At 51.8% G+C, this 14633-nt stretch overlaps 1 protein-coding gene across 1 annotated transcript; it reads left to right on the top strand.

Annotated features, from left to right (window-relative positions):
- Positions 1-245: 245 nt before the first annotated feature.
- On the top strand, positions 246-12749 carry Gfi1b (growth factor independent 1B transcriptional repressor). The gene is made up of 7 exons (XM_050155268.1): positions 246-346; positions 7208-7328; positions 7699-7836; positions 8465-8733; positions 9335-9472; positions 10506-10770; positions 12112-12749. The coding sequence occupies exons 2-7, from the start codon at positions 7229-7231 to the stop codon at positions 12288-12290; spliced, it is 1089 nt and encodes a 362-aa protein (XP_050011225.1). The 5' UTR covers positions 246-346; positions 7208-7228; the 3' UTR covers positions 12291-12749.
- Positions 12750-14633: the final 1884 nt, after the last annotated feature.

Genomic DNA, 14633 nt, shown 5'->3' with positions numbered 1-14633 from the left:
AAGTTAGCCACTCTTTTTTCACCCAAATGCTACTCAAAGTTTCTGGAGAAATTTCCAGTGGGCTAGAAGCTCCTGTGAGGTTTTGATAAGCAAATACGGCTGCACTCGCGCGCCCCATTGGCTGACGCTGCAGCCGCCAGATTTTGACACAAATAATCAGATTGAAAATCAGGGAGGGGAACAGAAGAGGAAAAAAAAGAGAGAGTGCGAAAAGGAGAAGTGTCTGTTTGTGCAGAGACTCATAAAGTTGACCGAGCTGAGAGCAGTCCCCAGGGACCGTGCGGAGGTTCCCGGCTCTCACTCAGGATCTTCGGGCAGAACTCACAAAAGGGACAGCTCCTTGCAGGTGAGTGCTGCCAGACCCTGTGACGGCCCAAACTCTTCTGAAAAGTTCCTGCCCTGGGATCCCAAGGCAGATTGGCTACTTCTCTTTACAGTCAGAGGGGGAATACTGTGGTATTCTCTCTTCTGGATGCTCTGCCCATCAGCAGGGGAGAGGAGGAGGAAGGAGCGTGGGCCAGTCTGGGGCCACTGGCCATGCCAGTGGAGGGATCATGCCTTCCTCATGGTAGGCAGCTGGGTTTCACCCTGAATCATCTTCCTCCTCCTCCTCTCTCTCTCTCTCTCTCTCTCTCTCTCTCTCTCTCTCTCTCTCTCTCTCTCTCTCTCTCACACACACACACACACACACACACACACACACACACACACAGAGTTCTTCTAGGGTTGTGGGCAGAATGCAACACAGTCAGAGGTGCCCAAATTAGCGTCTCCCTGTGGGCAGAGCTTCCCTGTGCCGGGAACTCAGAAGGAATTTGTAGCCCACTCTCCCACAGCCCCTGATGACCTTTTCAAAAGTTTCTGGAATCACTGAGGACCCAAATGCCCTCTCCTTTGGAACCCACCGAAGGAAGGCAACAAGTTGAGCCTGCCCCAGCCTCCGGGAACAACAGGATTGTGGGTGGGAAGCACTGTCAGGGGCTCTGGGCTCTCTTTGAGCATGCACGGTTCTGTCTACCTATTTTTAGAGGAAAAGGTAAGCTTGCCTTCGTGGGCTTCTTAGGAAATAGGGTTCATTGCAGAGATGCCTCCTAGATGCTATTGGTCTGTGGCTGGGTCTTGAGAAAGCCAGCATCTTTAGGAGACCACTATCGGCAAGCTCCAATCACCTCTGGCTATGGATATGGGAGCCACTGGGTGCTGGCGGAACTGTGCCTTTCCATCCTCCTGTGTCCTCCCAAGCCCTGGCTCGTCCTCCCTCAGGAGAGGTGTAACATTTCAATTAAGGGGTCAATATGTGTGTGGGGGGGGGAGTCCGGCAGTTCTGCATCATTCAGGTTTGACTGATGGAATCACTTCAGTGGTGGTCACCATTCCCAACGCTTCAGGAAAGGGGGTGCGGTGAGGGTCCCACTAGAGGTTCTGGGACTGGCTAGCTCGAGGTCTCCCTTCCCTGGGACACGACATTGGCTCCCTGGCAGAAATAGCAGAAGGCTCCTCAGTCTGGAGGTGTTTGTTTTGACTCCTTTCCCACGGCAATCCCAGACACAGACACTGCTCGGCTCTTGGTGCAGATAATGTTGCATTTGCTCGACTTTGTTTCCATTGTGGTAATATATGTACATGAAATTGACCATCTTTTGTTTTTGATTTGTGTGGTGCGCCCACGCGTGGAATTCAGGGTCTGTCACAGAAGTACACTCCCAGGTCCCCTGCCCCTTCTTCTTTCTTTGTTTGCTGTGTAGTTAAAAAAAAAAAACAAAACCCTAAGCTTCTGATCCTGCCTCCACTTCCCCACACTCTGAGCTACATCCCAAACTCTTTTCCTTCATTTTTCTTTTATGTTTCCTTTCTTTTATTAGCTTAAAATTATTATCATTAACTAGGTACGGTGGCACATGCCTTTAATCCTAGCACTTGGGAGGCGTAGGCAGGTAGATCTCTGTGAGTTCAAGGCCAGCCTGGTATACAAGGGAGTTCAGAACTGCCAGAGCCACATAGGGAGACCCTGTCTCTCAAAAGAACAGCAAAAAAATTATTATTACTATTATTATTAGTGTTATTATTAGTGTTTGTTTGAGTGTGAGAGAGATATGGGGCGCCCATACCACAGCGCACATGTGGAGGTCAGAGAACAGCTTTATGGAACGCATTCTCTCTCTCTCTTTTGTTGTTGTTGTTTTTTGAAACATGGTTTCTCTGAAGCTTTGAGGCCTGTCCTGAACTCCCTCTGTAAACCAGACTCACCTTGAACTCACAGAGATTTGCCTGTCTCTGCTGGGATTAAAGGCATGCACCACCACCACCTGCCCCATTCTTTCTACCACATGGGTTCTAGGGATTGAATGCAGGTCATCGGCCTTCCATGGCAAGTGCTTTACCCACCGAGATGTCTCACTGACCCACTTGCTTTTCCTGGAGACAGTGTCTCCCATGTTTGCCCAGGCTGGCCTGGCACTCCCAGGCTCACACAATCCTCCTGATTCCCTCCCAAGTATCCAGGACATCAGGGGCTTGCCCCTGTGCCTGGCTCTTCTTATGAATTTTTCCTTAGCTGTCAGGTGGATTCACCTGTTAACCAGCCCCAGCATCCATCCCATTCCTTTTGTGAAACTGAAACTCCATACCTATTAACCAATAACTATTCCCCCTGCTAACCTCAAATCTACTCCAGTCTCGGCGAATTTGCCTATTCTGAGCAAACTATATAACACTTGTCCTTCTGTGGCTGGCTTATCTTGCCTCCTACGTTCTCAGGGTTCGTCATGCCATGCACGCCAGAGTTTCCTTCGGTTGGTAGACCGAATCGTACTGCGTGCTTTGGCCTGGCTGCACCTTGCTGATCCATCCTGCCTGGATGGAACCTGCACCTGTCAGCTCTTGCCGATGGAGTTGCTATCAGTGTGGATGCAGTGTCTGAGCTCTGTGTTCAGTGCATGGCTGGAAGTCACTTGCTCACTTTATGTGTTTATTTGGTGGTGCTGGGGATTGCACAGTAACTCACTGGCTTTAGGCTCCTTAAGGTGATCCAGGCTCCTGGTCCATGACTCTGGGAGATGGCTTTGTTTGTTTGTTCCTTCCTTCCCTTCTGCCCTTATACATAAGGAAGTCCAAAGGGTCCCCTGTAGCTGACCCTGAGAATCAACTCAGTCTTGCCCAACCCTCCTGAAAAGGGAACCCAAGTGGCCAGTGTCTCAGGCAAGGTAGCTCAGTCCCTAGCTAGAGGCCGACAGATTGTACGTGGGATTTTTAGAGTAAAGGGGAAGTTTAGAAATCTCTTAGCCCAACCGTCTCTTCTGAAAGATAGGAAAACCAAACCCAGGTTAGCGGCTCACGCGGTCACAGAATCAGACTCGTCCCCACCTGCTGTACAAGGTGTCACAGGTCAGGACAATCAAATCCCCATGAGCCCACTATACCCATAACCTGGGAGTGTCGGATGCTGTGTCCCTTGAGGCAGTCCCAGCTGAGGTTCTGACTCGGAGTCAATGGACCCGCTGCCCTAGAGTCTGGGGTAGAAGGTTTATGAAGCATGCTAACAGGGGCCTCTTTCCGGATACCAGATACCATCATCGCCTCTGTTTTATGAAGAAATCCGAGTGTCTTTCACAATCTCTGCCCTGAGCTCGCTCTTAGAATGGTGTATGTGAATCAAAACTGAGTGGTTGTTAATTAACTACACCATAGGTAATCGGTTCCTGTTTTCTTTCTTTCTTTTTTAAACTCACTTAACAAGGGTGAGAAGGAAATTCTCTGGGTACACTTGGCTCCCACTGCAGGCTTGGGGGTCCAACTAAGTGCTGTATGTCCATTTGCCAGGTTAGGGGAGAGAATGCCCTGGAAGGGAAAGAATAAGGGCTAGGGCAACCCAGTGGGAGGAAGCCCCAAAACAGGACCTCTTGCTTGCCAAGTGAGTATAAGGCACCCAGTAAGTGCTTAGGATGTTGGAGGTCATGGTCCTGTGTTGCCCTGGGTTTTGGTTGGTTTACCTCGGGTCACCCTTAACTCTTGTCCACAAGCAAAACTAACTTTAAGGAAATCCGTTCTTATCTGTCTTCCATCTGAAGCTGGTCTGGACCCTGGGGGGTCAGGGGAATATGGCTTTTTGTTCTAGCTCCCACTTTCTTTTGGCGCTGTCGTCTATACCACTGGCTATTGTGAGGATCACACATGGTATTGGGGGGAAGGATGGTGGGCCAGGAGTCAAATCCAAACAGGACAGTAGCCCTAGGTTTGGCTCTGCCCTGACCTTGGAGGAGCCAGCATCCTCTCTAAGTCTTGAGATTCCCCACCTGCCACCCGAGGACACTTCCTACTTCCCTCTTGCCAGTGACACGGAGCTGGGCTGAGACCATGGCTTCTTTTCCTCCTTGGTGCAGCAGCTGAGTGTCTCAGTGAGGACCTGGTATGAAAGGCCTGGTACAACCTGTGGCACACAGACCACACTGAGTAACTGCTGTCTCCTTGCTGTGAGTAGGAGGTCCTGAGGCCAGATGGAGACCTCCTGCCTGGCCTTGTTCTGCCTGGAGCAGGCTCGAACGCAGCTTCTGTTCTGTGAGAGACAATGGAATAGGGCTTTGCTGAAGGTGCTTAGGCAGGCTAAGGCAGACCCTGGTTACCATCAACTGTTTATCCCTTTGCCCTATCTTGACTATTTTAGGGCGCATCTTGGTTTTAGTTGATTTCCTAAGAAAATAATGTATGTAAAAGAAAATCGATCAGCTTTTGATAGATTGTGCCTCTCGAGGTCTTCCCAGAACAAAGATGGAGGAGAACCCAGCCCCCCCCCCGACACCTCCCACCCACCTTCAAGTGAAGAGCTGGAAAGATTCAGAAGGGGGAGGAAAGGAGAACCCAGGAGGGGAAGGGGGCAGGGGAGGAAGGCTGTCCCTGGAAGATAAGGTTGTGGCTGATGTGTGTACCAGAAAAAGCAGCCACCCCTCCAAATCCTTTGTTTAGAGCCCTGAGAATCTCTCAGTGGAATGGACCCAAGAGTCTAAGTCCCATCCTTCGTTTTAGAGTTCAGAGAATGGAGGGCCTTGAACTTGTGCCAGCTCTCTGGTCCATCCTTAGAGTACACCTGCTGGGCTGAGCCAAGCTTCCCTCCAGGCCCCTTCAGCTCCTGCTCAGTGAGTGGAGATGCCACGTGATGACTCAGCCTAGGTGCCCGCCAGTGCACCTTGCACACTCAAGGCCTTTTCTCGCTCCCAGCAATGCCTGGCATTGAACTAGTTCCCCCTATTAGCTGATCTGGGCCACAGCAGAGAAGGCTGGACCTGCCTGGCTACCAACCACTGATACTCCCCAGCGGGGCTCTAGGCCAGGGGGGAAGCAGACTTGAGGTTCACCCCCTGGGACAGGAGTAACTTGAAACTAAGCTCCAAGCTGTTCTTCCTAATCTTGCCTCCCACCCCGGTCTGAGCTGAAGTCTTATCACCTAGCCTGCACTGTTGTCCAGTCGCGGGCCAAATCCTTTTCCCGCCATTGCTGGGCGTATCACAGATGCAGCCTTCAGTGGGTGGCTGATCCTGGGTGGGGGTGGGACTCCTCCCAGGCTCTCGATTTTCAGCTTGAACAGTCTGGAGTACAGGAAAGATGGAGGACTCCGAAGGGGGCTCTCTGTCTCCCAGGGCTGTGAAAGCACTGCGCAGGCTAGGGCAGAGATACAGTTCATCTGTGGGAGGGCGACCATAAAGGACCCAGCAGGAGCTTCTGACCTGAGCCAGTCCTTTGGCTCATTTGATCCTCAAACTCTCCCCTAAACCCGACTAGGAAGTTAACCCGACTAGGAAGTTAAGTGATGATACCCAGTGCTTGAATTGTTGGACACTCACCTCTTTATCTGCACCCGTGAGAAAACAGCAAACCTCCAGGTGTAGCGGATGGGTCACTTTAGGCCTTTTCCCATGATTCACAGACAGAAATCCCCTCCCTTTCTGGAGAGTAGAATATAGGCTGAAGGTGTGACCGCAGCCGCTCTCAGCCTGCCGGGCAATAAAGGTTTATAGTTAAGGTTCCCCTTGTCTCAGTTGCTCTAAGTTCCTCTGTAAGTATTCCCTCCTCAACCCCTGCCAAAAGCAGGACTGAAAACCTGGGGTCCTCACCAGCATTCCAGCTGGATAGCACACCTTAAGTAAAGGAAATTAGCCCAGAGAAGTTAAGTAGACGAATTGAACAACAGGCAAACTGAGGGTCTCTCCCTATGAGTTTCTTTAGGTGGGGAATGTGGGGGGGGTTGTTTTTGAGACAGGGTCTCACTATGTGGTCTTGGCTGGTCTGCAACCACTCTATAGACCAGACTGGTTTTGAACTGGGGGAGCTCCAACTACCTCTGCCTCCTGAGTGCCGAGACTAAAGGCATGCACTACCACACCTGGCTTCTCCTTGAGCCTTTTCATGTAAAAATCTAAGCTCAGATTGGGTGATCTCTCAAAGTGTGTCCAACTGCAACTCAAGAACAGCTTTTCTTGTTCGTTTTAGACATGGCTTCCTATCACCCGGGATGGCTCTGAGCTCGCTTTATACCTGAGGGTGACTTTGAACTACTGATCCTCCTGCCTCCACTTCCCCAAAGCTGGGATTATAAGCGTGCACCATCATACCCGGTTTTACGCAGGGATTGAAACCATTGCTTCGTGCGTGCACTCTACCAACTGAGCTGCACCCCCAGCCCTGCGAGTATAACTTCCAGAACTGGGGTCCAGTGTGTCTGCTTCAGAGACCCCAGCTCCATCCTCTCTTCCCCTTCCCAGTACAGTCCAGGCTGACTCTAATTGCTAAGCATGAGTATATTTTGCCTGTGACTAATTCACAGTTCTGGGGAGCCAGATGATCAAAGTCAAAGTATCAGTAAGTTTGGTTCCTTCTGTAAGTTCCAAGAAAACCACTTCTTGGGTCTCTCCCAGCTCTTGGAAGCAGTCAGTTGTCCTTAGCATCCCTCAATCCTGTTTCTGATACACACGCAGTTCTCCCTGCACCCAGGTTTCCCTCTTCTTATAGGGTCATTGGTCATTTAGGGTGCAAGGCCTATCTCCAGTCACACCTTAACTTGATGTGGCATTCACGGGTGCCAGGGGCATGTGAACTTTTGGGGAAATTATACAACCCAGGGCAGGGTAGGGTGTCTTTGATATCTGGAGGAGACTCCAAAATCCAAAGGAATGGTGCTGGTCACTCTTAGCCACTCCCACCCTCTTCCTCCTTGCAGGTGTGGCCCACACTCTGAAAAATGCCACGGTCCTTTCTAGTGAAGAGTAAGAAGGCGCACACCTACCACCAGCCCCGTGCACAGGACGATGACCTGGTCTGGCCTCCTGTTGTAATTCCTGGTGAGTCTGAGCTCAGGCTAGACCCCACCCCGTGCCCACTTGGCTCTCTGGATGCTGCTGCTGCTTGACCGACTACTGAATGAATGAATGAATGAATGAATGATTGAGTGGATGAAATGCTCATCTCCTCTAGTATTTGGGTTCTGGGAGCATCAAGCTTGGAGCCAGTTAGGGACACGTGAATCCAACTGAGATCTGAGGTCAGGTGCTCTGGGTTTCCTTACCTCTCCCCATGCCAGGCGGAGGATCTGGTGTGAGCAGCGGTAGGTGTGTGCCCCTGCTCTCCCTCTCTCTGGAAACATGGTGCCTCTTGCTCCTGCAGACATTCCGGAACTGTAGGTGGTGACTCTTGGGTCTTGTTTCCCCACAGTGGTGAAAGAGCATATCCTGAGTAGCAGCCCTGTCCTGGGCACACTACTCCCAAATCAGACCCTGGACTGGAACACAGTCAAACAGGAGCGGGAGATGCTGCTGGACCAGAGCCTGCCCAAGATGGCCTCAGCCCCAGGTACCCAGCTGGGGGTCCCCACTGTCTCCTGTGAGTGCCAGAGAGGAAAGAAATTGGCCTCTGTGGTAGGACTTCTTGCGGTCATGAAGCTGGGAAGGGCCGGAGAGGTCACTGGATGCTGCCTGGGCTCTCCGCTTCTGCTGTACACTTCTGGTCAGACACTTGCTCCAGATGAGGGCTTTTGAGCTGTGGGTGCGAGGCAGAGGTCTATAGGGTGGTGGCCAGGTGGTGGCCTAGGGTGCAGGGGCTGAAACTGCAGTGAAGACTTACAGCAACGGTACATATTGGGGGTGCACACTGGAACCCTCAATGGGAGGTCACCAGGGCAGATGGAGCACCGGGCCACCTTATTTCAAAATTAATTGCCTGAACCAAGTGGTGGTGGCGCACACCTTCAATCCCAGCAGCACTCTGGTGGTCAGAGACATGGCATGGCAGTTAGGAACGCCTGCTGCCCTTCCAGGACCCGAGCATCACAAGGCAGCTTATGGCTGCCTGTAGCTCCAGTTAGGTGCCCTGCACCCTCTTCTAGCCTCTGAGGGCACCAACACACACGGTGCACACTTACATAAATAGAAAGTTAAAAGCGAATCCTTACAATAAATCACCCACATGTGTCTTTACACAGAGGGGCCTTTGGCATCCCAACCCCAGGATGGAGAGTCGCCGGTCTCTGAGTCACCCCCTTTCTACAAGCCCAGCTTCTCTTGGGATACCCTGGCCTCCTCCTACAACCACAGCTACCAACAGACCCCTTCTACCATGCAGTCGGCTTTTCTAGAGCGCTCCGTGAGGCTCTATGGCAGCCCTCTCGTGCCCAGCACCGAGTCCCCCTTGGACTTCAGCCTCCGCTACTCTCCGGGCATGGACACTTACCACTGTGTCAAGTGCAACAAGGTGAGTGGCGTGAGGGCTGGAGGGGCCTTCTGGAGCCCTCCTACAGCTTCCGCTGTATAGACAGGGGGCGTCACAGAGAGGTAAAAGGACTCCCTGGGACACACAACGGAAGAACAGCAGGACCACCAATTGATGCACAATTAATAAAAACTCACAGAAAGAACTTGGGGTGCAACCTGAAGGTCAGAAAAGCAAAACAGCCAGCCACTGGCTCTTACCTTTAACTCAGTCCAAAATGGCAATCCCACCTCCAAGAATCTCAGAATGAGACTGAGTCTGAGAGATGTCTCCTTCCGCTTTATAATCATCTCTAGAGCTGGGATTAAAGGCATGCACCACTGGGATTAAAGGCATGCACTGCCCAGTTTCTATGACAACTAGTGCGGCTACTGGGATTAAGGGTGTGTGTTACCACTGCCTGGTCCTCAGGGCTGATCATTGGGGCTGTTTTACCCTCTGATCTTCAGGCAAGCTTTATTTATTAAAATACAATTGAAACGCCACTACAACCAGTGCAGTTCTGGTTCCTGCCCCATCCTGCTCAGGAGCTGGGCCCGTGGCCTGCCTCCTTCCAGAGGCCTGACCCTCCGTTCTGTCCCAGGTCTTCTCCACCCCTCATGGGCTAGAAGTGCACGTCCGCCGCTCTCACAGTGGAACCCGGCCCTTTGCCTGTGACATCTGTGGCAAAACCTTTGGCCACGCCGTGAGCTTAGAGCAGCACACGCATGTCCATTCCCAGGTGAGCAGCTGGAAAAGGCTGAAGGTGACACAAATTGGGCGGGGAGCAGGGACAACTCACTACTTGCGTCCCTGGGTCTGAGTCTCCTAACATACTGGGTCTCTGATGGGCTGAACTGGTTTCACATCTGGTCAGAAGAAGCTCTGGGGATTTGGGGATGGGGGCCTAGAGTATGTCTGTGAGACCAGGAAAGCATCCTATGTGCTGGGTGGCCCTGAAGGCATCCTCAGTTCTCAGAATGTTAGAGTTAGGTTTAAATGCATAGCTTACCCCACTTGTTTCTGTCAGTTGGGACCCAACCTTGGGACCCACCCCTTTCCAGAGTGGAACATGTATCTCTCCAGCTCTCTACCCGATTCCAGGGAGGTCATATAAGCCAGATGGAAGTGGATTACCAATGCCTGGGTAGATGGTAATGGTGGGAAATGACCCCAGGAGCTTCTATCTCAGCAACAAACTGGGAGCTGGCCCGGTCTTCAACTTCCCAACCTCCCACAGCCCATCCAGGCTACTGCTAGAACTGCCCCAATACCCACAAATGAAGAAATCTACCAACACCAAGCTAATTGGCTCACCCCAAATCATAGGGCTGCTAGGCTGGAAGGGGTGTCTAGCATACAGGAGGTCCAACACCAAATGAACCAGGAATGGTTGTGTACAGAACAGCAACTCAGGAGGTGGAGGCAGGAGGACCAGAAGTTCAAGGTCATTATTACCTACATAGCAAGTTCAAGGTCAAGCTGGGCTAGTGAGCGTGTCTTAACTAAACTGACTCAGCACGTCACTGTCCCAGCCAAGAGGAACTCTTTCTGGGTTACTGGTGAAATCCTGAAATATTTAGATGAGTGGTTTCATCTGTCAGTCAGCTAACATACCTTGAGGCTTATTTTGAGAAGTATACCGTGAAAGGCACAAGGAACTATCTCATAAGAAGCCAGTCAGGCCCCAGCTTCAGTCTAAGCCAGGGAAGGATAAACAGGCTCCTCTAGACCCTGCCCTTGAGGCCACCCCAACGGAGTGTCCTCTTTCTCAGGGTGTCCCTGCCGGGTCCAGTCCTGCGCCCAGCTTGGCTGTCCCGGGCCTTGAGGCCCCACCTGCACCTGACCCCCCAGGGCCTCGTTTCCTCCGGCAGGAGCGTAGCTTCGAGTGCCAGATGTGTGGCAAAGCCTTCAAGCGCTCGTCCACCCTGTCTACCCACCTGCTCATCCACTCGGACACGCGGCCCTACCCCTGCCAGTTCTGTGGGAAGCGCTTCCACCAGAAGTCGGACATGAAGAAGCACACCTACATCCACACAGGTGAGTGCCCCCAAACCAAGCCATAGGATCTCCTCCCTGGACTCTGGGTATAGCATCATTTGCCAGGAGGTCCACTTGATGGGGCCTTGAAGGGCTGGACAATCACTCAATGTAAAGAAACACTAGAGAGATAGCCAAGTCAGCATGGACCTGCAGCAGAATGCGGACAGAATGTGGATTTTCATCCACCCACTCACACAGCCGCTCGCAGTCTGTCTCCTGTCTTCATTATAACCCAGTGCTTGTTTGGGCCAGTCCCTGTACAGGCCATGGGGATCTGTTGAGGAACAAGGATGTTCTGCGGCAGCTTGGACCAGCTTAGACTGCAGAGAGAGAGACAGCATCAGTTACTTTTTGTGTTATGTGACCAGGATGCGTGTTGGGAGCGATTTGCGAGAAGGGTTATTTTGACTCACGGTTTGAGGGTACAGTCTGTGGTGGCAGGGAGACACGGCGGCAGGAGCATGACTTCACATTACCTCCACAGTCAGGAAAGAGAAGGAGGAAGGCTGGTGCTCAGCTTGCTTTCTGCCGTCTGTGCAGTCGGTCCAGGACCCCAACCCATGGACCAGTGCCAGCCTCATTTAGGGTGGACCTTCGCTTAACCCAATCTAGAAAATTCCTCACAGACACTCCCAGAAGTGTGTCTCCTGGGTAATTCTAAGTCCCATCAAGTTGACAATTGACCATCAGAGAGTTAATTTTATTTGCTTGTTTGCTTATTGAGACATATTCTCACATGGCCCCCGGCTAGCCTTGAAGTTAATAGGAAGCTGAGGCTGACCTCACCCTCAACCTCAAAATTCCCCTGCCTCTATTTCCAGGGTGCTGGGGTTAGAGTTGTGCACCAGCACACCTGGTCAGGGGTGTATCTATTGTAGCTCTCTACTTTCCTTTCCTTCCTTCCCTTCCCCTTCCTTTCTTCCTTTCTTCCTTTCTTCCTTTCTTCCTTTCTTCCTTTCTTCCTTTCTTCCTTTCTTCCTTCCTTCCTTCCTTCCTTCCTTCCTTCCTTCCTTCCTTCCTTTCTTTCTTTCTTTCTTTCTTTCTTTCTTTCTTTCTTTCTTTCTTTCTTGTTTTCTTTGGAGACAGGGTTTCTCTGTGTAGCCCTGGCTGCCCTGAAACTCCCTCTCTAGACCAGGCTGGCCTTGAATTCAGAGATCCACTTGCCTCTTCCTCACAAGTGCTGGGAACAAGGTGTATGCCACCACCGCCTGGCTATTTTCCACCATTCTCTAAGGTTGGCCATAAAAGAGATATAATAGAGAATGAACGTCTGCAGGGTGGAGGCTGCAGGCCTGGCACTGCCTCCTGACCCCACCCTGTCGTTTGCCCTTTCCCCAGGTGAGAAGCCCCACAAGTGTCAGGTGTGCGGGAAGGCCTTCAGCCAGAGCTCCAACCTCATCACCCACAGCCGCAAGCACACAGGCTTCAAGCCCTTCAGCTGTGAGCTATGCACCAAGGGCTTCCAGCGCAAGGTGGACCTGCGTCGTCACCGTGAGAGCCAGCACAACCTCAAGTGAGACTACCAGCCAGCCTGCTCCAGTGTGTCTCATCTGAAGGCCTCTCTCACAACTCTGACCCTTGTCCCCCATCCTCCCGCCGTCCAGGAGACTGCCCAGGAGGCTTCTTTTGAGATTCGTGGAGTTGCTGGGCGACCTCAAGCAAGCCCCACTCCTTCTTGGGCTGCTATAAGGTGTCAGCTCGTGCCTTTCTGAACTGTAGTCACAGATGTACTCTGGTCTTGTCCCCTGCTGGAGCACAGAAGGCTACAAGACCCTGGTGGCCAAACCCAGGATGGCACAGCCAGACAAAAGCTGGGACCATCAGAGAAACCCTCCTGTCTGCTTCTCTGGGCCTGGTGACTTGGAAGTTTTAAGGATTCTCTTCCTGGCTGCCATAGTCAGAGTTCCCCTTGCCCCAACTGGAGGTTGGTACCCCTCTGCTTTAGCCAGATGTGCTGTCTGCTCACCCTTGCCCCCCAGCCCACTCACCACATTCATCTGGGAGTCAGGCTCCACAGCCACAAGGCTGGGAAATGAGGAGTTGGTGTCAGAAGCCTGTTCCTCTCAACTGATGTAAATAAAAATAAAGATGGGTCTGGCCATTTGTAAAGTGCCTACTAGGGGCCTGGAATGTCTGTCTGAAGACTTTAGGGCCTAGACAAGGAGCTAACAGACCAACTGAGAAGCATCATGGCAGGTGCCCGGGAGGGTGGGGCTAGGGCTGCTACAGGCAGTATCAGTCTCCTGCAGCAGCCATAAGGAATGGGCACAGACCTCTTTAGTGTTGCAAGAGGAGCTTGACAGGAGTGACTAAGTGAAGCTTGAGGCTGCTGCCCGATGAGCTCTGTGACTTCAGGGGGGGCTCTGAACCTCTCTGGTTCAGAGAGAAACGCCTGGCTTCCTTGTAATCACGGCAGTCCTGTCCAGGTGGCAATATTAGCAGGATTCTGTGAAATTACCCAAGGAAAACAGTACACAGGACCCAGTTCTCACAAGCACCACCAAGCCCTCTGCATTCCTATTTAGAGTCCTGCCCCTCCAATAAGGCCACACCAGTGTCACCTTCTCCATGAGTCCCCCCTTGGCTATCCCAGCCAGAGGCTCTCTCCTCTAACGCTAAACTACTTGTGTCTCTCGCCCACGGGCCCAGGAACTGCTCACAGTCCCTTGGTAGAAAGCACAGACACAAGAGTTTCCACACATTTTCTCTACTCCATATGACCCCTACAAGGCTTGTGATATTGTCCCATTTTACAGACGAGACCACTGAAGCTCCGAGAGCCCTGCCTATTGGAGATGAGAGGGTGTTCAGTAAAGAATTTCCATGGGGGCTTGGCTGTAATGGTGGTACAGCGCTTGACTGGAATGTGTGAAGCTTTGGGTTCAATTCCTAATACCAAAAGCCAAAGCAAAGCAAGACAAAGAACCCTCAAAGATTCCATTGTCTTTAAAAGGCTCCTCTGCAAAACACAATTTAAACGTGTGTGTGCGTGTGTGTGTGTGCCTCGAGAGTTGGAGGGCTGTATTTGTTACTTTTCTGTTTCTATGATAAAACACTGTGGTCCTATAGTAGTGGTGCACACCTTTAATCCCAGCACTCAGGAGGCAGAGGCAGGTGGAGCTTTGTGAGTTCAAAGCCAGCCTGGTCTACAGAGCAAGTTCCAGGACAACCAGAGCTACACAGCACGGCCAAGGCTACTTGTGGAAGGAAAGGTTTATTGGGGTTGTATGGTTTCAGAGGGATAAGTCTGTCACAGTGGGAAGCATGGCAGAAGGCAGCAGGCATGGCAGCCGGAGCAGGAAGCTGAGGGCTCACATCTTGAACAGCGAGCATGAAGTAGAGAGAATGATCTCAAAATGACACAAATCTTTAAACTCAAACCCTGCCTTCAGTGACGTGTTTCCTTCAACAAGGCCATACCTTCTTAATCTCCCAAACAATGCCAGCAAGTGGGATCCAGGTGTTCAAATGCCTGAGGCTGTGGGAGAGATTCCATTCAAACCGTCACAAGGGCTGTCCCTCTCACGGGGACAGGATTCTATGATTCAGCTAGGTGGGAGGGCCCAAACCAGCCCAGCCATCCTCCTGTCTCTGCCTCCCCAGCACTGGGATTACAGTTGTGCACCTCAACACCTGGCTATTTTTATGCGTAAGGAAGTTCAAACCTAGGCCCTCACACTTGCAAAGCAAGCTCTTTACTTCCTGAGTTCTCACCCCAGGCCAACCTTGGCCTCTTAATTAAATGGACTTGTTTAGGGTATTTGGACCCCTGGCAACGAATGTGAGGCTCTTCCTGCCCAGACAACAAGAGAAACTGGTCCAAAGCCACAGTTAGTGTGGGAGTTGGGGGTGGGGGGTGA

The sequence above is a fragment of the Alexandromys fortis genome, unplaced genomic scaffold (genome assembly GCF_014885135.2).
Source record: "Alexandromys fortis isolate MF-2015 unplaced genomic scaffold, M_Fortis_MF-2015_v1.1 scaffold_72, whole genome shotgun sequence".
NCBI classification, from domain to species: Eukaryota; Metazoa; Chordata; class Mammalia; order Rodentia; family Cricetidae; genus Alexandromys; species Alexandromys fortis.
Note: the sequence above shows the minus strand (reverse complement) of the source record. Positions and strands in the feature narration are given on the sequence as shown.